The sequence below is a fragment of the Aquarana catesbeiana genome, linkage group LG06, assembly GCF_042186555.1.
Source record: "Aquarana catesbeiana isolate 2022-GZ linkage group LG06, ASM4218655v1, whole genome shotgun sequence".
Classification (NCBI taxonomy): Eukaryota; Metazoa; Chordata; class Amphibia; order Anura; family Ranidae; genus Aquarana; species Aquarana catesbeiana.
Window position 1 is genome coordinate 116,037,766 of NC_133329.1, and position 26,719 is coordinate 116,064,484.

Sequence of the window (26,719 nt, forward strand, 5' to 3'; positions counted from 1 at the left end):
CCTGTGCATGTGACGTGCTGCTCGTAAAGGGTTCTTTTCCTCTTTTTTTCTTTCACGTTCACATTTTTTCTTTTGCCAAAATCTAATTTTGGGTGATTTGGTACAGCCCTGCTATTACCTGATTCTATCAAACAGATGTTGGGTGTTGCTAATTCTCTTTTTATATAATTCACCCCACTTTATTTCTTTGCATGATTGCATGATACTCACCTACCACCCTTAGTTGCTGTGTCAACTTTGGATGATATATGACACAAATGATTAGTTTTTTGTTGAGTGTTGCACTTTTTTTCACATTTTGAGTGCTTTATAATTGTCAGTATTACGCTATGTTTGTGTTATATATTTTTTTGGATAAATACCTCTATGGACTGGGCATATGAGATGAGTGCGATCATCTTGATTCATCCGTTTAAAGGCCCAGGCTGGGTTTAAGCCATTTGCCTCTATTTGGCTTACGTCTGGTAAGCGCAACATTTTGGTGTTTTTTCCAGATCCACTGTCGTTTTATCATTTATCACATTGGATGAACTTTCATGCTAATTACGTATAAAAGTACTACTCTCTTCATTTTTCTGTGGACATTTTTATGGGACTACACGGACTATACTAAGATTACACATACTTTAGTAACTTACTATTTTAGCGCGGTTTTTTGTTTATTATCTTGTTTTTGGTGTGCCACACTTATAATCGCAGCTTTAATTTTTCTTTTTGATTTTGAGGATTACGTTTACCATACTTCACTAATAATTTATTGAAGTATGGTAACGGCGAAAACATTCACCTATGCAGAGGCCTGGTTCGGAAGGACATTGGGCACAGTAATAAGATGTGTCTCTTCTGACTCCTGCTCTGGTACACACCTTACATTTTTTGTTGACGTCGTTGGCCTGTTGATCTGGGAGGGAGTCTATCTGGAAAAGGGCATTCGGAGAGTCGACTAAGTACATCTGATCGGATGTTTTCTGTGGGCCATTCGGGAATATAAGGGCAGTGAAAACTTCCTCCTGGTAGCCGAGGAAGCGTTTGGGGTTTTGGGTGGAGTTGTGGTAAATTACATATGAGTTGTATATGGCCAATTGAAAAAAATAAATTGTGACTTTTTTATACCAATGATATGTCCGTCTTGTGGCAAGGTATGGTTCCAACATTTGGTCATTGAAGTCGACTCCCCCCATGAACAAATTATATTCATAAATGCATTTTGATTTTTGGATGGGGCTATTTCTTCTGGGGATTTCCACGAAGGTATCATTGTGGATCGAAGACAACATGTAGACATCCCTTCTGTCCCTCCACTTCACTGCCAAAATCTCCTTGTTTCGCAGACTTGCCGTTTCTCCTTTCTTCAACTTCTTATTGACAAGACTTTGAGGAAAGCCCTTCCGGTTCTTTTTTACGGTGCCACATGCTGGCGTCTTCTTCCGGTGATGGTTGTGGAACAGGGGCAGAGATGTGTAGAAGTTGTCTACATAAAAATGGTAGCCTTTCTCCAGTAGGGGTTATATGAGGTCCCAAACAATTTTCCCGCTTGATCCCAAGTAGTCTGGGCAATTAGGGGGTTGCAGCTGGGTGTCCTTTCCTTCGTACACTTTGAAGGCATACATGTACCCTGTGACTCGGTCACATAATTTGTATACCTTCACCCCATAGCGGGCCCTTTTGCTGGGAATAAATTGATTTTAAGCCTGCCACTAAATTTAACAAGGGACTCATCCACACATATGTGTTGGTCCGGGGTAAACAGCTGGGGGAATACTTCAGAAAAATAATTTAGAAGTGGCCGAATTTTGAAAAGCCTGTCATAATTTGGGTCATTTCGGAGAGGGCACTGGGTGTTATCATTAAAATGAAGGAACCTCATTATCATTTGGTATCTGGTTCTGGGCATTACTTTGGAGAAGATTGGCATGTGGTGGATGGGGTGGGTTGACCAATAGGAATTCAAGGTGTTTTTTTTGGTGAGTCTCATACATAATGTGAGGCCTAAAAAAACCTTCAACTCCTCCACCGTTAGGTCTCTCCACTCGTAGGGACGGGCATAATAGGACATTGGATTATTTAAAATAAATTGCTGTGCATAAAGGTTGCACTGGGCCACAATTGTTGATAGCATGTCCTCTGTAAAAATTAAATAAAAAAATTGATTGGGGAAAAATTCTCCGTGTCCACCTGGACTCCTGGCTGGGCAGTGAAAGGGGGAATGTTGGCTTCTCCTGAATTAGGGGTTCTGAAGGGCATAGGGAAGGCTGGCCTGGGTCCTTGGCCTTTCTTGCCGAGGTACTGCGGTGCTGGTGGATGGCACAGCGGTGCTGGTGGATGCCACTGCCTGCTCACCAGAACGCCTTCTTTTGGCGGGCCGAATATCTTCCTCCTCTGAGTCACTCAGTGTTCCACTACTGAGGACTGGCTCATAATTTACGTCCGGCTCAGAATAGGAGTTTGAAATGGAATCCGAACAAGAGAGCTCCCCGTTGCTCTCGTCAGCCTGGGAAAGTATCTGGTATGCCTCCTCGGCGGAAAAGCCTCTTTTGGACATGGTTACTGGTGGTGATGTGACTACACAGGTGTGTGCTAAGCTTGCACTGATGGGCACTGATGAGGTGGCACTGATGAGCACAGATGGGCACTGAGGTGGCACAGAGGGGCACTGATGAGGTGGCACAGAGGGGCACTGATGAGGTGGAACAGATGTGCACTGATGAGGCAGCACAGATGTGCACTGATGAGGCGGCACAGATGAGCACTGATGAGGCGGCACTGATGAGGCTGCACAGATGTGCACTGATGAGGTGGCACAGATGTGCACTGATGAGGCGGCACAGATGTGCACTGATGAGGCGGCACTGATGAGGCTGCACAGATGTGCACTGATGAGGTGGCACAGATGTGCACTGATTACACAGATGTTCACTGGTGAGGTGGCACAGATGGGCACTGATGAGGTGGCACAGATGGGCACTGATTGATTGCACAGATGTGCACTACTGAGGCGGCACAGATGAGCACTTATTTATGGCTCAGATATGCACTGATGAGGTGGCACAGATGGGCACTGATGAGGTGGCACAGATGGGCACTGAGGTGGCACAGATGGGCACTGATGAGGTGACACAGATGGGCACTGATGAGGGGGCACAGATGTGCACTGATTGATTGCACAGATGTGCACTGATGAGGCTGCACAGATGGACACTGATTGGCACAGGTGGGCACCGGTGAGGTGGCACAGGTGGGCACTGATGAGGTGGCACAGGTGGGCACTGATTGCAAAGATGTGCACAGATGTCCGGACACTGATCACCAATGGCACAGATTGGCACAGGTGGGCACAGGCGGGCACAGATTGGCACAGGTGGTCACCGATTGGCACAGTTGGGCACTGATTGGCACAGATCCCAAATAGGCACTGTACTGATGGGGCACTGTTTGGGCACTTTTTATCACTATAAAAAAAATGTTTCACTCACTGGAGCACTGAAGGCACAGATCGCTGCAGATATCCTCTCTCTCCTCACACGCGGTCTCTGTGTGAGGAGAGAGAGCCAGCAATGAGAGATGATCTCATATGTTTACATTTGAGATAATCTCTCATTGGCACAGCCAGTCGCGCTGTAAGCGGCCGCTGTGATTGGCCATTTACAGCGATCTGTGACTGGCTGTTTCCAAGGGACATGGCCAGCACAGAATTTCCCCAGTGCGCGCTCATGAGTGCGCACGGGGAACGAGGAAAGGGGAGGACGTCCTATGATGGCCACCCAGAAATTGAGGTCCGCGCTGTAGCCGTCATTCGGCTATGGCCCGGACTTCAAGTGGTTAATGTCTAAACCGCTGGTAACAAAAGTGAGTACACCCCTAAGTGAAAATGTCCAAATTGGGCCCAAAGCGTCAATATTTTGTGTGGCCACCATTATTTTCCAGCACTGCCTTAACCCTCTTGGGCATGGAGTTCACCAGAGCTTCACAGATTGCCATTGGAGTCCTCCTCCACTCCTCTATGATGACATCACAGAACTGGTGGATGTTAGAGACCTTGCGCTCCTTCCGTTTGAGGATGCCCCACAGATGCTCAATAGGGTTTTGGTCTGGAGATATGCTTGGCCAGTCCAGCACCTTTACCCTCAGCTTCTTTAGTAAGGCAATGGTCGTCTTGGAGGTGTGTTTGGGATCATTATCATGTTGGAATACTGCCCTGCAGCCCAGTCTCCGAAGGGAAGGGATCATGCTCGGCTTCAGTATGTCACAGTACATGTTGGTATTCATGGTTCCCTCAATGAACTGTAGCTCCCCAGCAGCGGAGGATTAAGGTGGTCATGGGCCCCTAGGCTACTTTCTGTGTGGCCCCCTCCTAAGCATGCATTACCAGAAAATAAATTATTTAGTGCCATGTGTAAAAGGGTAGACCTATATTACACGCCTATAGTACACAGACACCTTTCCCTGCACAGTATACAGACATCTGCATAGTACACAGACCCCTTTCCCTGCACAGTACACAGACCCCTTTGCCTGCATATCACACAGGCCTCTTTCATTATAAAGCCCCCCTGCACTCCCAGGAGACCCCCAGTCTCCTGGGAAAGAATACTCTACAGTTGAGAAAACATCACTGCCAGCCCTTTCTCATACACCGCTCCTCCTGTGTCACTCATTGTAAATCAAAGCTTCTAAATACCTCAATTAACGCCGTTCTTCGTGACCCGGTCATGTGACTGCTCTCCTCTGCTGTTTCATTGACGGTCACATGACCGCTCTCCTCCTGCAATCAAAGGCTACACTCGGGAAGGAGGTGGAGCGGGAGGAGGAGAGCCCCCAGATAGAGCGGCTTTAATTGAGGTATTAAGAGACTTGCATTTACATTGAGAGTGACACACGAGGAGCTGTGCATGAGAAAGGGCTGGCAGTAATGTTTTCTCAACTTTAAAGTATGCTGGCAGCGCTGTCCCAGGGCCAGGAGAGGCGGTACAGCTGGCCTGACACCCCCACCCCCAATGGGTGGCACCCGGGGCGGACCACCCGATTCCCGCCCCCTGTTGGTAAAAAAACATTTATCGGCGTATTCTTATAACACGCAGGCATGGTTTTTATTCTACATATACATAAATATATATAAATTAATAAAAACATCATGGCCAATCGGGGGCCCTTGCACACGTGGGGCCCTAGGCTGCAGCCTAGACCAGCCTGTGCATTAATCTGCCCCTGCTCCCCAGTGCCGGCAGCACTCATGCAGCCCCAGACCATGACACTCTCACCACCATGCTTGGCTGTAGGCAAGACACACTTGTCTTTGTACTCCTCACCTGGTTGCCGCCACACATACTTGACACCATCTGAACAGAATACGTTTATCTTTGTCTCATCAGACCACAGGACATGGTTCCAGTAATCCATGTCGTTAGTCTGCTTGACTTCAGCAAACTGTTTGTGGGCTTTCTTGTGCATCATCTTTAGAAGAGGCTTCCTTCTGGGATGACAGCAATGCAGACCAATTTGATGCAGTGTGCGGCATATGGTCTGAGCACTGACAGGCTAACCCCTTCAACCCCTGCAGCAATGCTGGCAGCACTCATACTTCTATTTCCCAAAGACAACCTCTGGATATGATGCTGAGCACGTGCACTCAACCTCTTTGGTCGACCATGGCGAGGCCTGTTCTGAGTGGAACCTATCCAGTTAAAACACTGTATGGTCTTGCCCACCGTGTTGCAGCTCAGTTTCAGGGTCTTGGCAATCTTCTTTTAGCCTAGACCATCTTTATGTAGAGCAACAATTTTTTTTTTCAGATCCTCAGAGAGTTGTTTGCCATGAGGTGCCATGTTGAACTTCCAGTGACCAGTATGAGAGAGTGAGAGCGATAACACCAAATTTAACACACCTCCTCCCCGTTCACACCTGAGACCTTGTAACACTAACGAGTCACATGACACTGGGGAGGTAAAATAGCTAATTGGGCCCAATTTAGACATTTTCAGTTAGGAGTGTCCTCACTTTTGTTGCCAGCGGTTTAGATATTAATGGCTGTGTGTTGAGTTATTTTGAGGGGACAGCAAATTTACACTGTTATACAAGCTATACACTCACTACTTTACATTGTAGCTAAGTGTCATTTCTTCAGTGTTGTCATATGAAAAGACTTAATAAAAAATATTTACAAAAGTGTGAGGGGTGTACTCACTTTTGTAAAATACTGTAAGTACACGCTATTCGCGGATGACATCCTTCTATTTCTTACCTCTCCCATCATCTCTTTACCCAATCTGATGCAGACACTACAGGATTTTGGTAGGGTTTCAGGACTTCAAGTGAATGCGACAAAATCGCTGGCACTTAATATTAATCTCTCTGACCAGCTGCTACAACGTATACGAGAAGCTGTTTCATTTTAGTGGCAAGCTGAGGCTTTGACATATCTGGGAATTTCTCTCACTGCATCCTATGCCTCATTATATTCGCTAATTTTCCTCCCTTTTATCGGCGTTTGGACGGTCTCCTCTCGGGTTGGTCGTTTCTTGATATCTCATGGCTAGGTAGCGTGGCGGCGGTCAAAATGACTTTATTGCCTAAATTGCTATATTTGTTTCGCTCCCTGCCTGTCCCCCTTAATAAAGCCGACTTAGCAAGGTTCCAGTCTAAAGTGCTCGAGTTTGTATGGGGCCCTAAATGCCTGGCCTGCGCTACGCTATACACACCAAGAATCAAGGGTGGGCTGGGTGTTCCAGACTTTTGGGTATACTATAAGACGGCGCAGCTTATACAATTGTCAGTCATATATTCGAGACGGGAACTCCCGATTGGGTCAATATTGAAAGACAAGCTATCTCTTCCTACACTATTGATTTTCTTTTGTGGGGTCCCGCTAAGGCCAGGCCACCTGTTATGGTGCCTACCCTTTCTCACTCCTTTGGGTTATGGGATCAGATGCGCACTAAACCGGCATTGGTTTCAGCCTTTACCCCTTTGGACCATCTATTCCATAACCTGGCTTTTCCTGGAGATCAGGGCCTTCAAATGGTGGACGGACAAAGGCCTCTACCGTATAGGCATAGAGGACCCTTTACTTTGACACATTGTATTAATAACCTGGAGATGCCCCGCACTGAACAATTCCGCTTTCTCCAAATTGTGCATTTCCTGTCAGGACTCCGTTTCCCCTCAGACCCTCCCTCATTAACGCCCTATGAACATTGGTGTACTAAAGATCAGGGAACCAGGGGTGGCATTTCCATGGCTTATGTATCACTACTGGCCTCTCCACGGAAACACCCTTACATGTTGGCATGGGAGAGTGACCTCGATATCGACTTGGAACCTGAGTCCCGGTATTCCATACTTCATGTAGCTTATAAGGGCATATTAAATGACTCTTTAATAGAGGCAAGTGTTAAAGTTTTAACAAGGTGGTATCTTGTTCCCACTCGCTTAGCTAAAATGTACCCCTCATCATCGGCAGAATACTTTAGGGGGTGTTCTCTTCGAGGTACTATGCTCCATATATGGTGGGAGTGCCCCAGGATTAGGGGTTACTGGAACAGGGTCTTCTCAATGATACATAAAATAATAGGTCTTGAACTCAAACTGCCAGGAAATATGCCATGGCATACGAGATGTTTAGTTTACTTTGTGCTGCTTGCGGCTAAGATCTCCATTGCTGGAGCTTGGAAGTCGCCCTCTGTATCGGTTAGCCGCATGAAGCAAAAGGTATCCTAAAAAGGTATCCTACATGAAAAAGTGGCTAGTATCATCAACGATAAACAGAAATTATTTGAGTCGAACCTGGGAGCCTTGGGCGAATTATGTAAAGATACCCTTGTCTCGTGTTCTTGGCTGATTGTATGTTACTATGGTCCACCATGGGGTCTAGGTCTCTCTCTTGCTTCTTCTTATTACTTTTTCTCTCTTCTCCCTTCTTCTTGATTTCTTTGCTTTTCTCTCTTCCATTCTAAGGAAGTTGGTTTATGCTTTCCCCATTTGGAACATTGATGTTTAGCATGCCAGCTCCATGTGTACACAGTGGATCTTTTTTGCTAATATCAGATGTATATTATAACCGCATCTGATCTCTCGGAGTTGTGATCCTCTAGGACTTATCAAGTATAGCACTCTCTGGGCGCCACTGTGTGAATATGCAGCTAGGTACCTGGGGTTGTTTTGGAAACAATTTTTTATGCTTCTTAAAACGCTAATAATAAAAGCCCCCTTTTTAAATTTTTTTATTCTTGAATGACAGTATATCACATGATGGCTGTGACGCTCACCGCCCTATGACACAGCTTGATCCCATATGGGGTGTCTGGAGACAGTGGGTGACACCTTGGCCGCACGTTAGAATTGTTACTGCTTTTGATGGTTAAGATCGATTGTGACTCATGTTGTGCCACTGTTCTCGTATTTGACTTTCCGCTATGCGCTATAATGTACAATAGTATGTACCAATGTTTCCTCTATGGAAAAAAAAACTCAATACAAAACTATCGAACGAAAGCTGAATTTTAGGCACAAAAAAAGTACATTTACTGTGGGGATATAATTTCATGTTGTATGCACCCAATGCCCTAAAAAACCTAGATATTACCTTGTAAAATTAGCAGTGATATCTTCAATGTCCTGTACGTAGTCTGTATGGAGAGCAGAGCTTTTGATGAGATCCAGCAGGTCGATCCACTAAAGGCAGCTTGCATAAAAGGGGCAGATGATGGTCAAGCCAAGTCAAGATCCAAGTCAGCCAACCTACACAAAGAGAGAGAGAGACAGCACCAGTGACCAATCATTATTACAAGAAACTCCAGGATGCAATGTGCAGGAGTTGTTTCATGCTCGATAATGGAAAAAATACACAAATTACACCATTAGCCCAGATTACAGCTTTCAAATTAAATATCACTTTGTACTAAAAAAAGATGGAAAAAAAGTTTTGGTTTAGACCTTGTTTAGCATAACTCAATGTGAAAGTGATCTAAATAAAACTGTTCTTCTTTACTGTCTTGAATCCTGCTGTTATATATCTCATTGTTGTCTCAATTACTGATTATTAAAGTGGAGTTCCACCCAAAAATGGAACTTCCGCTTTAAGTGTTGGTGACCCCCTGACATGCCACATTTGGTATGTCATTTTTTTTTAGGGGAGGCGCGGGTACCCTGTTTTTAGAGGCACCCAGCTTCCACTTCCTCCCTGGCGCCGGAAGGAAGATGATCTCTCCCCCTCCCTCCCTGCAATCTCCTGGGACACGTCACAGGTCCCAGAAGATTGCGGCACAGTGCGCACCCGGCTGTGAAGCCACAGCCGGGCGCCTACAGTTAGAATGCTGGCGCCACGGAGAGGAGGGGAAGGGGAGCGGGGTTTCGTGCACCCGCATCGCTGGACCGTGGGACAGGTGAGTGATTATTAAAAGTCAGCAGTTACACTCTTCACAGAGTCCTTCACAATGCCACCTACAGTGAATAACACCTTCACATAGAGCAGGCCTCTAGTTTATAGGAGGTCAAACAGTGCTTTGCATCTAGAGTCACAGAAAATAGTAGATGCTCTAAAATAGACTAAGGATCATACTATCACACTATATCTCCTCCAGCTCTTCTGCCCCTTTTTAGTACTACTTTCATTGCAACTTCAAATAACTCCAGTGCACTCAAGCAATAAAACAGGATCTGGTCAAAAACCCAACAAATAGAAGACATGAGGTCCTGTTTATGCCAAATGGATGTTCAGATGCCATAAACTAGAACCCTCATAAAGCAGGCTTTAGCACTGCGTATCTTTTTCTGTACTATTTTCTGTGAAAGTGTATGACATGCTTTAAGATTGATGCTCAATAATATTAAGTTCAAAGAAAGCTTGGGTTTATTATATTATCATACTCTATACTAGGGTTTCATAATCCAGGGTTCCATGGAACCCTAGGGTTCCTCCAGAGGTTGCTAGGGGTTCCTTGAGCAATGAGCAATTTCTGCCTTTCAGTTAAGATCCCACTGACACCGTTGGTATTTTTAGCTATCTGTAAGGAGCTAAATCTTTCCAATGACCACAAGCACAAGCAGCATTCTTCCAAATGACCATCATATTAATGTATCATGAGCTGTAGCTATAGTAACTTCTGGCAGGGGTCCCCTGAGACTGAAAAGTTATTTTAAAGGGTTCCTCTGTGTTGAAGAGGTGGAGAAAGGCTGCTCTATACTCTTCCCCTTTTCTCCTCCCCTGGCAGCTTCATAAAAGGTTATGTAGGGAGGTGGGGGCAAGGGTTGAAGATCTGGGCCACTACAAACAGTAACTATGCATTGCCAGAAGAGGAGTGGGCTATGCTGTGTAAGGAGGGAGAGGACTGTGCTAAGCAATTGACTGCTTCCTGGAGTAGTCACATTTTCTAGTATGTTCAAAGGCACATTGCAAGTAAATAAAAACATGTATGTAAAAGAAAAACACTCCAAGTGAGAATTTAATACTTATTTTTTCTGTACTTTACCTGATTTTTTAAAGTTGGTGACAAGATCTCTTTATGCTTTTTCTAATGAAAGAAAACATGTTTTTTGTACCTGCCTGAAGTCCATCTTCAGAAAAATTGAGAATTTTGTGGAAGTTTTTAGCACTTACACTCTGACCTTTTTCAGGCATGCCCAGTCAACAGGAGCTGGCTCAACGATCGGCTTCTGTCTGACCGGCTGCAGTACACATAGGCCGAATGTCGGCCGATTTCTATTGAACCAGCTGATGCCGCCTGACATTCAGCCCTTGTGTACTTGGCTTAACTCTGTTAGTTCTTCCGTCAGCTGTGGTTCCTATAGTGATGCTGTGATTGGTTCACAGCAATCACACGGTATTTGGGCAAATTACAGCTCCCTGTACCATGTGATAGCTGTGGGCCAACCACAGCACACAGTAGTAAATCACAGCTATACTAAATGTAACCCATTTGTGACAGTTCAGAACATTGCTGTTACAGTGATCATTGTAACAGCAATAAAAAAAGATATAAATCCATGATCACTATGGTGAAACTGAACTACTTGGATGAAAGTATTTAATAAAAAAAAAAAAAAAAAAGGATTAGTGATTAAAGAAAAACATTTTTAAAGGAAGAAAAAAGTTTAATAAATTGAATACATTTTTTTAACATACTGTCACCAGTCAGTATCCCTGATCACTGCCACACCAGTCATATGAAGATGTGGTACTGCACTAGTGACAATATGTAAAAAAAACACAGTGAAAATAAAAATTACTTCATTTCTTAATTTTTCATAAAATTGTGAAAAATATTACATTTTCAAAAAACTCGCCATGGCTCTGACTAAATACCTCAGACTGTCTACTTTCCAAAAAGGGGTCATTTGGGGGTATTTGTACTGTCCTGATATTTTAAGGGCCTCAAGAGATTAGACAGGGTGTCAGTACATTAGGATTGGTAAATTTTCAGATACTGTATACTGTATATATATACCATAGTTTGTAGACACTATAACTTTCATATAAGCCAATTAATATCCACTTTTTTTTTACCATAGACATGTACCAGAAAACATTTTGACCTAAATTTATGAGGAAATTTGATTTTATATGGATATGTTTTATAACAGAAAGTAGAAAATATAGTTTTTTGTTTTTTTTTCAAAATGTTTGGTCTTTTTTCATGTATATAGTAAAAAATAAAAAAAAAAACAGTGGTGGTCAAATACCACCAAAAGAAATCTCTATTTGTATGAAAAAAATTATATAAATTCAATTTGCATAAAGTATTGCATGACCGTGCAATTGTCAGTTAAAGAAGTGCAGTGCTGAATAGCAAAAAATGCCCTGGTCATGAAGGGGTAAAACCCTCTGGAGGTCAAGTGGTTAATGAACTTTCTTTGAACAATGAACAGTATTAACCCTATTGATGTTCATCAGCACGCATACTCTTGGGCACATGTCAGTTTTCTTTATGTTTCATGTTTATTTGTATGTAAGAATGTTTCACTTATCATCAGTGATGCTGTGTATATAAAAATTGCTATGCGGTAAAATGTCAGGAAAGGTGGGGCTTATGCCATCGCCACCACATTCCTGGATGTCAACAACACTCAACTTGGGTTGGTTTGTTTGGGATTTGGGTTTGCACTGGAAACTGCATGTGATGCTCACCTTGGAAGCGTAATTCATTGATATAATTTGGTTGTAGATTTGGAATGAATCTTTTTTTTTTTTTTACATTCTTTATTTACATATACATATTTACATATACCAAGAAAATAGGTATGATCATAACATGCCATTAACAATCTCTTGATTACAGTGTACATTACAGAGGTCAGGATAAGGGTTGACACTTGCAGAAAACATGAATACCTTAGTCATGTTGACTCGGGTCAATGTATTTGACAAGAAAAAGACAATGTATCCCAGATAAGGCATTAAGGTGAGTAATCAGTGCATCAGCACCCAAGTCCTTTACTTGCTTCCAACAGGGTAGCAGAAATATAGTAGGTCCAGGCAAGTGGAGTAGGAAGACCTAGGAGAGTTCAAGGGAGGTTAGGAATTTGGTAGAGGAAATCAGGCATATAGGGAGATGGGTTGGGTTAGGAGGGTAGAAATAGCAAGGGGAAATGTGCTGGTGTCCCCCTAGTCCAGTATAACTGATAGAGACTTCTCCTAGTCCTGCCCCTTTCTCCCAGTCTATTGTACACGTGATTAGAAGATGGAAATACTAAAATGGATTCAGATTCTTACCAAATGTATTTAAACAGGGCTTTTTTTCTCAAACAATAGGTGCTGAAACTCAACCACGATCCCCCAAAACCCCTTCCCCCCACACACACCCTCCAAATCACATCAAATACTGGGTGTGGTCAGTCAAATTTCACGAACAGTAGGAGGGTCTTAAAGGGGCATTAAATACCAGGATTGCATTACATACGGAGTGCAGATCTGTCACTTGTAAACACAGAAACCAGACTTCTGTGTTTACAAGTGATTGTGGTGAGCAGGCCCCCCCCCCAAGGTTCTGAGCCAGGGGTGATGGAACTGAGTTCCACCAAGTTCCCCCTGAAAAAAAGCCCTGTATTTAAACATACATTGAATGACTTCAGTTCTAATAGCAATAAATATGAGATTTTGCATAAAATGTGTTGACATCCTTTTCCATTTTATTAATTTTCAGCTTCAATCTTTCGAGAGGGAAAATGTCTTTGTACAGCCTCTGTTATTCCATTGGAGAAATGATGGAACTTATGGCATATCAAGCAAAGTATTCTGCTGCTCTTAGTTATGTAAACTTTGTGCTAGCTCTGGCAACCTGCGTCATAGGACTGATTGGCAATGCCATTGTCATCTTTTTCAACATATTTGTAATGAAGAAGCATGAATCTAAAATCTGGTTCTTGAGCCTGGCCATCACCGATTTTGTCTCCATCCTCTTAATGCCTCTGCACACCATTGCTATGTTTCAAGGTAACTGGCCCTTTGGAAATCACATCTGTAAGATGTTTCTGTTTGTTATTTCTGTAAATTTTTATGCTAGCATCTTCATTCTTATAGCCTTAAATCTCAGTCGGGTTTTGTCGGTGGCAAAGCCAATGTTTCATCGGAAGTTTATATCGCAACGTGTTTCACGATGGACTTGCATAATGATATGGATGATAACCATATTTTCCAGTCTTCCAGTTTTGATTTTTAGTGGTGAGTTTAAAATCGGAGACAAACGTTATTGCAATTTTAATTGTGTTAAAGACTTTGACAATGGAACATTTAATCCTACATATAATTTAACCGAATCTCTAAGCTTAGAAAAGAAGGTTTCCTTAGAAGTGCACAAAAACTTCTACTATTTTTTCAACGAATGTTCATCTGAAGAATGCTGCGGGGATGAGAACACACTCACTACTTGGAATGACATAATATTTTCATCACAGTGTTTTAGTATTCCTTTCCTGGTGATTGGCTATTTCATTCCATTCTGTGTTATAATACTTTCCAATATAACCATAGCTATACAGGCCCGAAAATCCCAGACTGTAAACACCCATCGGCTCTATCAAATAGTCATCACCATCATTATAGTGTACTTTGTCAGTTGGACACCAGTTATTCTAGGTCAAATCATTTTTTTGGCTGCTGCTAGAAATATGAATTTAATAGTCATGTTTAAAGTTATGACCTTTATGCCACTCCTTTGTACCATTGCCTATGTCAACTGTTCCTTAAACCCCATAATGTATGTTCTGGTTGGCCGACAGGCAAGGGTTGGCCTTGTTGATTTCCTAAGCAGCATAAGCATTAACTAAAAGTACTTTTAAAGGGTAAGCCTAACTAAAAAGAACATTTAATTCTAAATGAAAGAAGCCCCCCCCCCCCCCCCCCAGAAAGGGCTGCCTGCAGAAAACTGCAAGTGGCACCATACCAGTCAAGACAAGTCAAGATACAAGATGGCCAACCTACACATGGAGAGAAAGAGATTGCACCATTGGCCAATCCTTACTACAGGAAACTCCAGGAAGGAAACGTGCAGTAGTTGTTTCATGCTCAATAATAGAAAAAAAATACACAAAGGACTCCATTAACCTGGATTACAACTTTCAAAAATAAATATTACTTTTTGCCATGAAGGGAGGAAGAGGTGTTTTGGCTTAAACTGTCTTTAACTTAACTGAATACGAAAATGATCTAAATAAAACCGCTCTTCTTCACTGTCTTGAGTCCTGCTGATATATTACATTGTTGTCTCAATTACTGATTATTATGGGTAAAGAGTCTTATTTGCCAGATTATTCACTTCAACAAAAATCTTCCCATAAGATTATATGAGTATTTGACATATTGTGTAGATCCAAAACCCCTGGGAGTGCTGCTGGGTGCTACCATCTTGGATGTGATGTCAGCTGCCCCTGCAGATTCAGAGCTGTCAGTCAAGTGACACTCTATATTATCTCCTTCAGCTTTTCTTATTAATATAATTCTCATTGTAGTTAAAAAATTATTTTATACTTTTATACTCTATAGTATTCCCCTTCGCTCCTCCCTTGGCAGCTTTATAAAAGGTTATGTAGGGAGATGAGGGGAGGGGTTGAGGAGCTGGGTCACCACAGACAGTAATTAGACACTCCCAGAAGAGGAGTGGGCTATGCTGTGCAAGGAGGGAGGGGCTGTGCTAGGCAATTTACTCCTTCTGGAAGTAGTGAAATGTTTGAATATGTTCCAAGGCACATTGCAAGTGATTAACCACTTCAATACCAGACACTTTCACCCCCTTTCTGCCCAGGCCAATTTTCAGCTTTCAGTGCTGTCACGCTTTGAACGGTCATGTAACACTGTACCTAAATTACATTTTTATCATTTTTTTCACACAAATAGAGCTTTCTTTTGTTGGTATTTAATCACCACTGGGTTTTCTTATTTTTTTGCTAAATAAATGAAAAAAGACAGAACATTTTGGGAAAAAAATGTGTTTTTCTTTGTTTCCGTTCTAAAATTTTGCAAATAAATAGTGTTTTTTCATAAATTTAGGCCAGAATGTATACTGCTATATATATTTAGTGAAAAAAAAAACAAATCAGTATATTATTTAGTCTGAAGGAAAGTTATAAAGTCCACGAACCATGGTATATAAACAGTATATCCTGAAAATCGATCAATCCTGGTGTTCTGAAGGCCTATCTCTTTCCTTGTGGCCCAAAAATGCCAGGACTGTATAAATTGAAGTTGTATTTTTTTTGTCAAAATGTTATTGTAAAATGAAGACATTTTAAAACTATTTTTTTCACATTTGTTTTTACTTACTGTCACCAGAGCAGTACAGCGTCTCACATAACTGGTGTGACCTTGATCAGGGACACTGACTGGTGACAAAATGTTAAAAAAAAAATGAATTTGTTAAAATATTTTGTATTACCTTTTTCCCTTTTTTTACATACTATGACCAGAGCAACACAGTGTTATCAAAGTAACAATGTCCTACTCTGAGAAGGTGATCGGGATATTTTTTTTTTATTACACACTATGTTTGCTTATAAGAGTGAATATCACTGTTATTAACAAGCATTATTTCTGAATGAAATCCATTCATTCACTGTATACTATCGTGATTAGCTGTGATCTGCCACAGCTAATCACATGGTACAGATGGGTTGGGATTGGCCCTGTCCCCCAGTCACAGAGATCATGACAATAGTACACAATGAATGGCATGAATGGAAGCCATGGGGGGTGGGTGCTGTGGGGGAGGGGGGCGCCCTGTGGGCCCCCTCACCCCAAAGCACCTTGTTCCCATGTTGACCGGCCGGGCTGCATGCTCGGATAAGGGTCTGGTATGGATTTGGGGGGGACCCCAACGCCGTTTTTTCGGCGTAGGGGGTTCCCCTTAAAATCCATACCAGACCTAAGGGCCTGGTATGCCCCTAGAGGGGAATTCCCTCTCACGCTCACCACAATAGGAAAATGTGTTTTTCCTATTGCAGCCAGCGCGAAATGTACAGTACCCTGTCGCCGAGAACCAGCGCAATGGGTTCACGCTGGAAACATTCTTGCGGCCGCGTACTGTAGTTTGTACAAAAGTCCGATGCTTTTGTGTACACACGATCGGACTTTGCTCCATTGGGCTTTTGTTGCCGGAAAGTTTATGTGTTCGCACAGCCAACAAAAGTCCGATGGAAACAGAAAAAGTTTGTCCGATGGAGCGTACACACGGTCAGATGTTGCTCCAAAACAGCTAATTTGCATATTTGTTGTCAAAAAGTCAGATCGTGTGTACGGGCCTTAAGACTACCCTCTCCTCAGATTGGCAATAGTGCTGTCCAAAGGAGTCTTTGCTTTTTTCATACAGAGCGGAGACACCCTGAGACAGGAAGTGGCCTAATCACCAGTTGAAAATAAAGGATATAAAGACTAAAAACGGAACCGAATACAGCCGCCACATTTAAGGAATGGTAAGCAGCAAAATATCAAATTTTTCTTTTGGGTTTCTTGCTACTTTAAGGTATTCCTTGGTGACACCATCCTGCCTTCAGACCTGCTTATTGGATAGTAAAGGAACAACAAGAGATCGATGAGGTCAACTCTCTGCTTACTCTGCTCTCTCTTTCTGTTTGTTTCTTTTCAATATACACTATATTGTCAAAAGAATTGGAATGCCTGCCTTTACATGCACATTTAATGGCATCCCAGTCTTAGTCCGTAGGGTTCAATATTGAGTTGGCCCACCCTTTACAGCTATAACAGCTTCAACTCTTCTGTGAAGTCTTTCCACAAGGTTTAGGAGTGTGTCTATGGGAATATTTGACCATTCTTCCAGAAGCACATTTGTGAGGTCAGGCACTGATGTTGGACGAGAAGGCCTGGCTTTCAGTCTCCGCTCTAATTCATCTCTAGTGTGTTGAGGTCAGAACTCTGTGCAGGCCAGTCAAGTTCCTCCACCCCAAACTGGCTCATCCATGTCTTTATGGACCTTACTTTATGCACTGGTCCAAATCATTAGGTGGAGGGGGGATTATGTTGTGGGGTTGTTTTTCAGGGGTTGGGCTTGGCCCCTTAATTCCAGGCAACTCCAAAACATACCAAGATATTTTGGACAATTTCATGCTCCCAACTTTGTGGGAACAGTTTGGGGATGGGATGGGCCCACCCTGTTCCAATGTGACTGCGCACCAGTGCACAAAGCAACGCCCATAAAGACATGGATGAGCGAGATTGTGGAACATGACTGGCCTGCACAGAGTCCTGACATCAACTCGATAGAACACCTTTGGGATGAAGTAGAGCAGAGACTGCAATCCAGGTATTCTTGTCCAACATCAGTGCCTGACCCCACAAATGCGCTTCTGGAAGAATGGTCAAAAATGTCCATAGACACACTCCTAAACCTTGTGGACAGCCTTTCTAGAAGAGTTGAAGCTGTTATAGCTGTAAAAGGTGGGCCAACTCAATATTGAAGCCTACGGACTTATACTGGAATGCCATTAAAATGTGTGTTGTAACGATCCGGGGTGATTAAGCTCCAGCGGTGCATGCGAATTGAAGAAATCGTGTCAGTCCCGACTGCATTTTCAAGGGCATGGCTTCCCATTTTTATTCAAAAGAAACAGAAAGTTCAAAAATAAACAGCAGATTCCCTTGCAGGGGTATTCAGCATTGCAGTTCTGCTTCAGAACCAGCATTCAGCCTTCCTGGCTAAAACACAGCACTCCTGCTCAGGCCTTACACCTTAGGCCTTGGTCTGTCTTCCCCAGACCTGACGTTCAGCACCTCTGTGCTTCCAGCTTCATGCTGCACTGGCTCCCTCCTGACTCCTAGGCCAGAACTCCTGTCTGCCGAGCGGAGCTGTCTCCAAGGATGAGCACTGACCTCTATTCCTGGGATGATTATGAAGCCAGCGCACATGTGTGCAATTAGCAAGCTTACCAAAATCAGGTATATACTGCTCATATGCACCTGTGACACGGGGTCGCATCTCCATAGCGTGTAAAGGCAGGCGTCCCAATACTTTTGACAATTTAGTGTATCTGCATTCAGCTCTTAGTCTATTGTACAAGGAAATGAAGAATGTTTATACCAAGATTAATTTAGATACTTACACTGGTAAGTATTAGCACTTACAGTCAGGGACATTTTGAACAGCAGGAAGATTTAACTACCTCGATATCGCCGTATGTATGTATATATAGATATACAGCCTCGTATTAGGGTGGTTACACCAGGATCATGTTTGCCCCCCTTCTCTGGCATAAACTAAATCACTTGCAATTTTTGTTGTTTATTTACAAGCCATTACCAGCTTGTACAGCATATAATCAAACTGAGATCAGTTTAGAGGGCAGAGGAGAGATCTAGGGTGTAATACACCCTAGATCTCCGCAATAAGAAGACCTGTCACTGCGCATGCTATCACAAGTGTACAGTGTAAAAAATACATTTTTTAAAGTAAATGATAAAATATAAAAAAAACTGTTTTTAAAGCGTCCACGTCCCCTCCGTGCTCACGTGCATATGCAAGCATTCACATAGGTCTAGTACGCAGTGGCATCGCTAGGGGGGCCCATAGCCCGAGTCTCTTGCTGCAGGGTCCCTGCCTAACCAGTGGGCCGTGGTGGGCCGGCTGCATGAGAGAAGCGGATGAGAGGAGAGAAGCGGGGGGCGTGTCCTGGCTGCTAAGCAGTATGGCCGCTGCTCTGCTTCAGAGGGTGAAAAACCCTGCTCTCTGCATCCCAGCCCGCCAATTCTGTCTCTCCCAGGTAGGAGAAGATCCCTGCACATCAGCGGACCATGACCAAGCAGCGATTGCAGACATCGGGTCCCTGCCGCCTCACAGATTTCTTCATAAAGCCGCCGCACACAGCAGTCCAAGATGGCGCCACGGAGAAGGGCCGCCCTGCCTCACCACAACCACTGCCCAGAGACTCTGTCACCCAGACTCTGACATGGACGAGTCCACAGCTGAAGCCTCCCTCTCCTTCTCATCTGACAGAGGTAAGAGAGCAGCAGTTCCCCAGCCTCATCACCTACTAAGCTGCCCTCAGCCAAAAAGCAACACTGGGTTTCACTGCCAGCACAGCCCGCTGATCATGAGGAGAACAACGCTGACTCCCTCTCTGCCTTCCCTGCAGCAGATGTCCCAGCCACAGAGGCTACTCTAAAAGAGAGGAGAGAAGCGAGCGGGTGGATGAGCAGAGATGACATCATCTCTCACTGCCCGCCCCGCATCACCACTCTCCTGCCCTCACTTAATGGACCAGCACTGCCAGCCTGCCACCTATGCAGCGACAATGCAAATTTGGTGGCAATGGCTGGCATGGCAAGTGACAATCCACATCAGTTGGCAATTGACAATACACATCTGGTGCTAGGTGACGTGGCAAGTGACAACCCACATCTGTTGGCAGGTGACATGGCAAGTGACAATCCACATCTGGTGGCAGGTGACGTGGCAAGTGACAATCTGCAAATGGTGGCAGGTGACGTAGCAGGTGACAATCTGCAAATGGTGGCAGGTGACGTGGCAAGTGACAATCTGCAAATGGTGGCAGGTGACTTGGCAAGTGACAATCCACATCAGGTGGCAACTGACAATCCACATCTGGTGCCAGGTGACAGTGACAAGTGACAATCCATACTAGTGGCAGGCAACATGGCAAGTGAAAATCCACATCTAGTGCCAGGTGACGGTGGCAAGTAACAAGCTGCCTCTGGTAACAGGCGATGGTGGCAAGTGACACGCTGCATCTGGTAGCAGGAGATGTGGCAAGTGACACGCTAAGGGCTCCCACTGGTTCTGCATTATGAGTTGAACCACTTAATTGTATATTAGAATGTAACAATAGAAACAATGCGCTTCAATCACCCTGACACCATATCAACCATGGTGCCATGTTGATTGAAGCACCAACACCAGCCATTGCCCGCAAAAAATTTCTTACCACTGGCGTGGTCCCACACTCCCTACCCCGGTTGGTGACCGCTGCTATGGGCTCTAGCCCCAGATCTTTTGCAGACCTAGCAACGCCCCTGCCGGTACACATATGTAAATGGCAATTGCACCATACTTGTGAGGTATCACCCAAACATCAGAGTGAGACCAACCATTCTAGCACCAGATCTCCTGTAACTCTAAACTGGTAATTTGTAAAGGTTTTTAAAGCATCGCCTATGGATAATTTAATGTATTGTATTTTGTAGACATTCCACGGGTGTGGGCAATTTCAAAGCGTGACATGTTTGTTATCTACTTACTTGGCGTAACATTATCTTTTATATATTTTTTTTTTAAAATGGGTATTATATTCTGTTTGTGTTCACTAAAATTCATCAAAATGTATTTTTGTCAAGACATTCACATTTGAAAATCTGCTGCGTAAATATTATGTGACATAAAAATTTGAAACATCCATCATTTTATTCTCTAAGCCCTCTACTTAAAAATATATATATAATTTTTGGAGGTTCTAAGTAATTTTCTAGCAAAAAAATATACAGATTTTTACATGTTGGAGAGAAATGTCAGAATTGGCTTGGGGGTCAAGTATGTTACTGCTCCTGATAATTAGGTACAGCTGCCAATAGTGATACAAGTAGTTTATTATTACAATAAGGCTGATTTACTAAGAAAAATGCACAATTGCTTAATTAATGCCCTAACGCAAATCAATCAGAGTGCACGGAAGGATGCTTGTAGCTGTAGGGGCTCCAAGATGAAAATGTTAGTAAATATCTTACATCTGAAGAAATGCTTTTTTTCCTGGTTTACTACACATCAGTAGAGCTAGGATCATGTGACTGGACAGGATGATCATGGGATTGGTGTTTGAAGCGATAACAAAACTAACTGTCAGCTCTTCTCTTTTATTTAGCTTCTTTTGAACCCAGTTACATTAATGTTTATTAGTAGGGATGAGCTCGTTGTTCGAGTCGAACATTAGTTCAACTCGAACACCGGGTGTTCGCCCGTTCGCCGAACAGCAAACATTATGGGGCATTCGCGGAAAATTTGAGCACGGCGGAACGCCCCATAATGCACTGCAAGATCGCAGGGCATTGCTGTATGATGATTGGCCAAAGCATGCACCTGACTTGCATGCTATGGCCAATCACAGCGCGCTCTGCTGAGAGAGACCTGCCTTTGGCCAATCATGGCTCAGGGGGACTAATTTCACGCCCCACACTATATAAGCCTCTTACAGAGCGGTTGTGTGTAGTGGTGTTGGCGTGGACAGAGAGATAGCTGAGTTACATTAAGCAGGCAGGTTATTCAGTTAGTGGCAGTGTATTTGATATATATATATATATATATATATATATATATATATATATATATATACATACACACACACACATACAGTCTAATATATATATATATATATATATATATATATATATATATATATATATATATATATATATATATATATATATACTCTGCATCCAGTGTAGCCTATATCTGCAGTGCATTCTGTGGTGTACCGTTTCTAATAGACTTCAGGCGGTGTATTAACCGCTTGTCATCCATCGCACGACAATATACATCGGTACAATGGAACAGCTACGCAAATGGGCGTACCCGTATGGCCACTTTAGATTGCGGGCTAGCGGGCGCCCGGTGTGCACCGTGGGACTCGATGTCTGCCGTTGGCCTGCAATCATGACACGGAGAGGCAGAATGGGGAGGTGTAAACAAGGCATTTCCCTGTTCTGCCTAGCAACATGACAGGGATCTGCTGCTCCCAGGGATTGGGAGCAGTGATCTCTGTCATGTTCTAGTAAGCCCATCCCTCCTACAGTTAGAACACACTGAGGGAACACATGTAACCCCTTGATCGCCCCCTAGTGTTTAACCCCTTCCCTGCCAGTGATATTTACACAGTAATCAGTGCATTTTTATAGCACTGATAGCTGTATAAATGTCACTGGTCCCAAAATAGTGTCAAATGTGTCCCATCTGTCTGTTGCAATGTTGCAGTCATGATAAAAATCGCAGATTGCTGCCATTACTAATAAAAAAAAAGTAAAAATAAAAATGCCATAAATCTATCCCCTATTTTGTAGATGCGATAACTTTTGCGCAAACCAACATACGCTTATTGCGTTTTTGTTTTTTTTTTACCAGAAATATGTAGAAGAATATATAGCGGCCTAAAATGAGGAAGAAATTGATTTTTTTTATATTTTTGGGATATTTATTATAGCAAAAAATAAAAAATATTGCTTTTTTTCCAAAATTGTCGCTCTTTTTTTGACTATAACACAACAAATAAAAATCGCAGAGGTGATCTAGTACTATCAAAAAAAAGCTCTGTTTGTGGGAAAAAAAGGACTTCAATTTTGTTTGGGTGCAACGTCGCACGGCCGTGCAATTGTTAGTTAAAGTGACGCAGTGCCATATCGCAACAATGCTCTGATCAGGAAGGAAGTAAATCCTTCCAAGGGTGAAGTGGTTAATATATTAATATATATATATATATATATATATATATATATATATATATATATATATATATATATATACAGTGAAACCTTTGTTTGAGAGTAACTTGGTTTGAGAGCGTTTTGCAAGACAAGCAATTTTTTTAAATAAATTTTGACTTGATATACAAGCGATGACTTGATATACAAGTAGCGTCATTTCACAACTGAGTGTAAAAGGGAAGGGAGGCGCCTGTAAGTGTAGCAATATGATTACATTTAATAAAAAGTACATTTAGCGACATACATGGTTGATGATTAAAACAAGCACATCTAAGTATGCAGGCATCTAGGGCATGGTAGACCATTCTCCGCACCGCCATCTACGTCGTCCCTTTCACAAGCAGATTAATTGCTCTACTGCAGGGTAGTCTTACTGGTCACGATTGCATACTGATAGCGGCGAGTGCCGGCGGTGCAGGGGATGGTCTATGTGGACAGCTTTCCCCCGGATGCCTGCATACTTAGATGTGCCTCTTTAAATCATCAACCATGTGAGTCGCTAAATGTTGTACCTTCATTAAATGTAACCATATTGCTACACTTAGTTGCGCCTTGCTTCTCTTTTATACTCTGTAGCTCTTGCTGAATTTTGCTTCTAATCTCCTTGTGGAGGTGGCCATTTGTGGATGGACATTTTATGGTTACACAACCTATCACATTGCTATAATCTTTTTATTTGGACTATAAACTGAAGGATTTATGAATAAATGGTTGTGGAACAAATCATTTGAGTTTCCATTATTTCTTATGGGGAAATTTGCTTTGATATACAAGTGCTTTGGATTACAAGCTTGTTTCTGGAACAAATTATATGCTTGCAAGCCAAGGTTTTACTGTATATATATATATATATATATATATATATATATATATATATATATATATATATATATATATATATATACATACTCTGCATTCAGTGTAGCCTATAGCTTCAGTGCATTCAGTGGTGTACTGTTTTTAATACACTTCAAACGGTGTACATAGTATCTAATACAGTGTGTACAGTTTCTACTACACTTCTGGTGGTGTACACAGTATACAATATAGTGCAGCTGTTGTACAGTTTCTAATACAGTACAGGCAGTGTACACAGTATCTAATACAGTGTGTACAGTTTCTACTACACTTCTGGTGGTGTACACAGTATACAATACAGTGCAGCCATTGTACAGTACACTTTCTAATACAGTGCAGGTGGTGTACACAGTATCTAATACAGTGTGTACAGTTTCTACTACATTTCTGGTGGTGTACAAAGTATACAATACAGTTCAGCTGTTGTACACTTTCTAATACAGTGCAGGCGGTGTACACAGTATCTAATACAGTGTGTACAGTTTCTACTACACTTCCGGTGGTGTACACAGTATACAATACAGTGCAGCCGTACAGTGCAGGTGGTGTACACAGTATCTAATACAGTGTGTACAGTTTCTACTACATTTCTGGTGGTGTACAAAGTATACAATACAGTGCAGCCGTTGTACACTTTCTAATACACTTCAGGCGGTGTACACAGTATCTAATACAGTGTAAGGTGGTGTATAAATACATCATGTCTGGAAGGCCACAAAGGATAGGCAGGCACTCACAGGCCACTAAAAGAGGGCAAGCAGCCTCTGTGTCTACAGTCAGCAGTGGTGAATACAGTAATGAACCACAAGGAGAAAAAATTAAATTCTCCAAATTGTTGCCAACATCCCAAATTATATTATATTTGTGGAGGGAACCCTCACAAAAGAGAAAAGAGGGAACACCCCCCGGTACAGAGGGACTTTAAAGGCGAACAGTCACGATATTGTTATAAAAACATATTTATTATGAAAAAATTCTTATTACTTGATTTTTTTGGTTTGTCCTTCTTCCCTGGGCTGTACGGGCATGGCATTTAGGGAGGAGGGGAGTTTTGCTCATTTGTGGGTAATTCTTTATTTTTACCTATTTTTTATTTTTCATTTCTCATTCTTTATATAATCCCACGTTATCGAGCATTATTTACAACTTGAGCAATTTTACCATCCCTTTAGAGTCTCCCTTGGTCTCGCCGTGGTGGTCGTCCTCCTATGGGACCTGTGTGTGGGCTTCCCTGGGTGCAGATGGGATCCATCATCTTTTTGATGGACATTAGGTGGCAGAGGTCTACTCCAAATTTGTAAAGAAAAAATATATTTTTGTATACACACTGCTATATTACATACATCTTCAAACATCAATATTGGTATGTATACTGGATGCCCTTGGTATGCTGCGATGGTCATATTGAATGAAATGCCTATGGTAAATCTGTCTTTGCCTGTTTTTCAGAATATATCCATCTCTTTCTCCTATAAAACGCCTCTGAAGAAGGGACTTTGTCCTGAAACATGTTTGGTTTATGGAGAAAATAGTATTCAGTTTGGAATGTATAGAAAACAAATTATATGTAAATTGTGATGTATATTAATGTCTTGTACAGATTATCATTATGTTTTTAGCATTATGCTTCTTTAAGCAATTTTTCTAAATAAATATGTTTTTATAACAATATCGTGACTGTTCGCCTTTAAAGTCCCTCTGTACCGGGGGGTACAAGTGTTCCCTCTTTTCTGTTTTGTGAGGGTTCCCTCCACAAACAGTCAACAGTGGTAGTCATGGACATGGTGCATCCTCTGCAGGTGGCCGTGGGGCATGCTTGTCCTTTTTTGCTGCTGCTGGCCGTGTTATTGAGCCACAACATGCAGAAGAATTGGTAGTGTCAGGGTACCATTGGCGCCGGACCTGGGCGTCGGCGTACGCCTATGCGCCGGCGCACTCCATTCCGCTCTTTTCAGCAGGTCTCTGTTGTTCCCGGGCGTCAGCGCGGCGCTAGGGCGCGCGCGGGTACGCGGCGCTTGTGCGCGCGCGTGTGCGCGCGTACGGGCGCGCGCGCGTTCGCGATAGCGCCGGTTTGGCGCCAAAGTGCACATAAAAGTTCCTCTGTGCCTCTGGCACATTGCTGCTTCGTCTCAGCTTCGTGATCCGTGTTATTTGAACTTGATTATTTGCTACTCATCTGACCCGGCTTGTCTGACCATCCGCCTTGCTCCAATCCGACCCCGGCCTGTCTGACTACTCTTCTTCTGCCTGCCTGATACCATTGCCAACTTCTGCCTGCCTGCCTACCGACTCTGTCTCTGCCTGCTGTTTGCCTGTCTTATACCCCTGCTGACCCGGACCGTCTGACTCTGCTTGTGCCTGCTGTTACCCGCGCTGTTGCACCTTCAGCTTCAACTCCAGTGATCTCTGCATCTCCAAGTGTTCCAGCTTGCTGCCTCCAGCTTCATCAGATCTGCAGTCCAGCCATCCATGAGGGATCTCTCATCACTTCTGCATCAGAGACTCTGCTCTTCAGGCACTCCTACCCCACTGCGCTCAGGAGACCACTGTTCCCACTCCAGTGGCTCCTGAACCAGCGTTGTATGAGAGGTCTTCTCCTACAAGTCGGGCTCTACTACCAGGTACCTAACAGTACGAAGCAGCCATGTCTGAGCCTGCAGGAGATACCTCTCCCATGAAGGAGATATGCACGCATCTGGCGGCCCTCACTCAAGCAGTGCAAGCCCTTCAGGATAATTATAACAGACTGGAGGGACAAGTCCAGAATCTTGCAGGGCCAAACCCTTCAGCCTCTTCTTCAGCTTCTGCCCCAACACAGACTGTTCCAGGACCTTCAGTTGTGATGCTTCCGCCTGAACCACGAGTCCCCATACCTGAAAGGTTCTCTGGAGACCGGGCTAAGTTTCGAGCCTTCCGCAATGCTTGTCAGCTCTTCTTTGCCCT

At 43.2% G+C, this 26,719-nt stretch overlaps 1 protein-coding gene across 1 annotated transcript; it reads left to right on the forward strand.

Annotated features, from left to right (window-relative positions):
- Positions 1–13,155: 13,155 nt before the first annotated feature.
- Positions 13,156–14,256, forward strand: LOC141147670 (chemerin-like receptor 1). Its single transcript, XM_073634884.1, has one exon. The coding sequence runs from the start codon at positions 13,156–13,158 to the stop codon at positions 14,254–14,256; it is 1,101 nt and encodes a 366-aa protein (XP_073490985.1).
- The last annotated feature ends 12,463 nt before the right edge of the window (positions 14,257–26,719 follow it).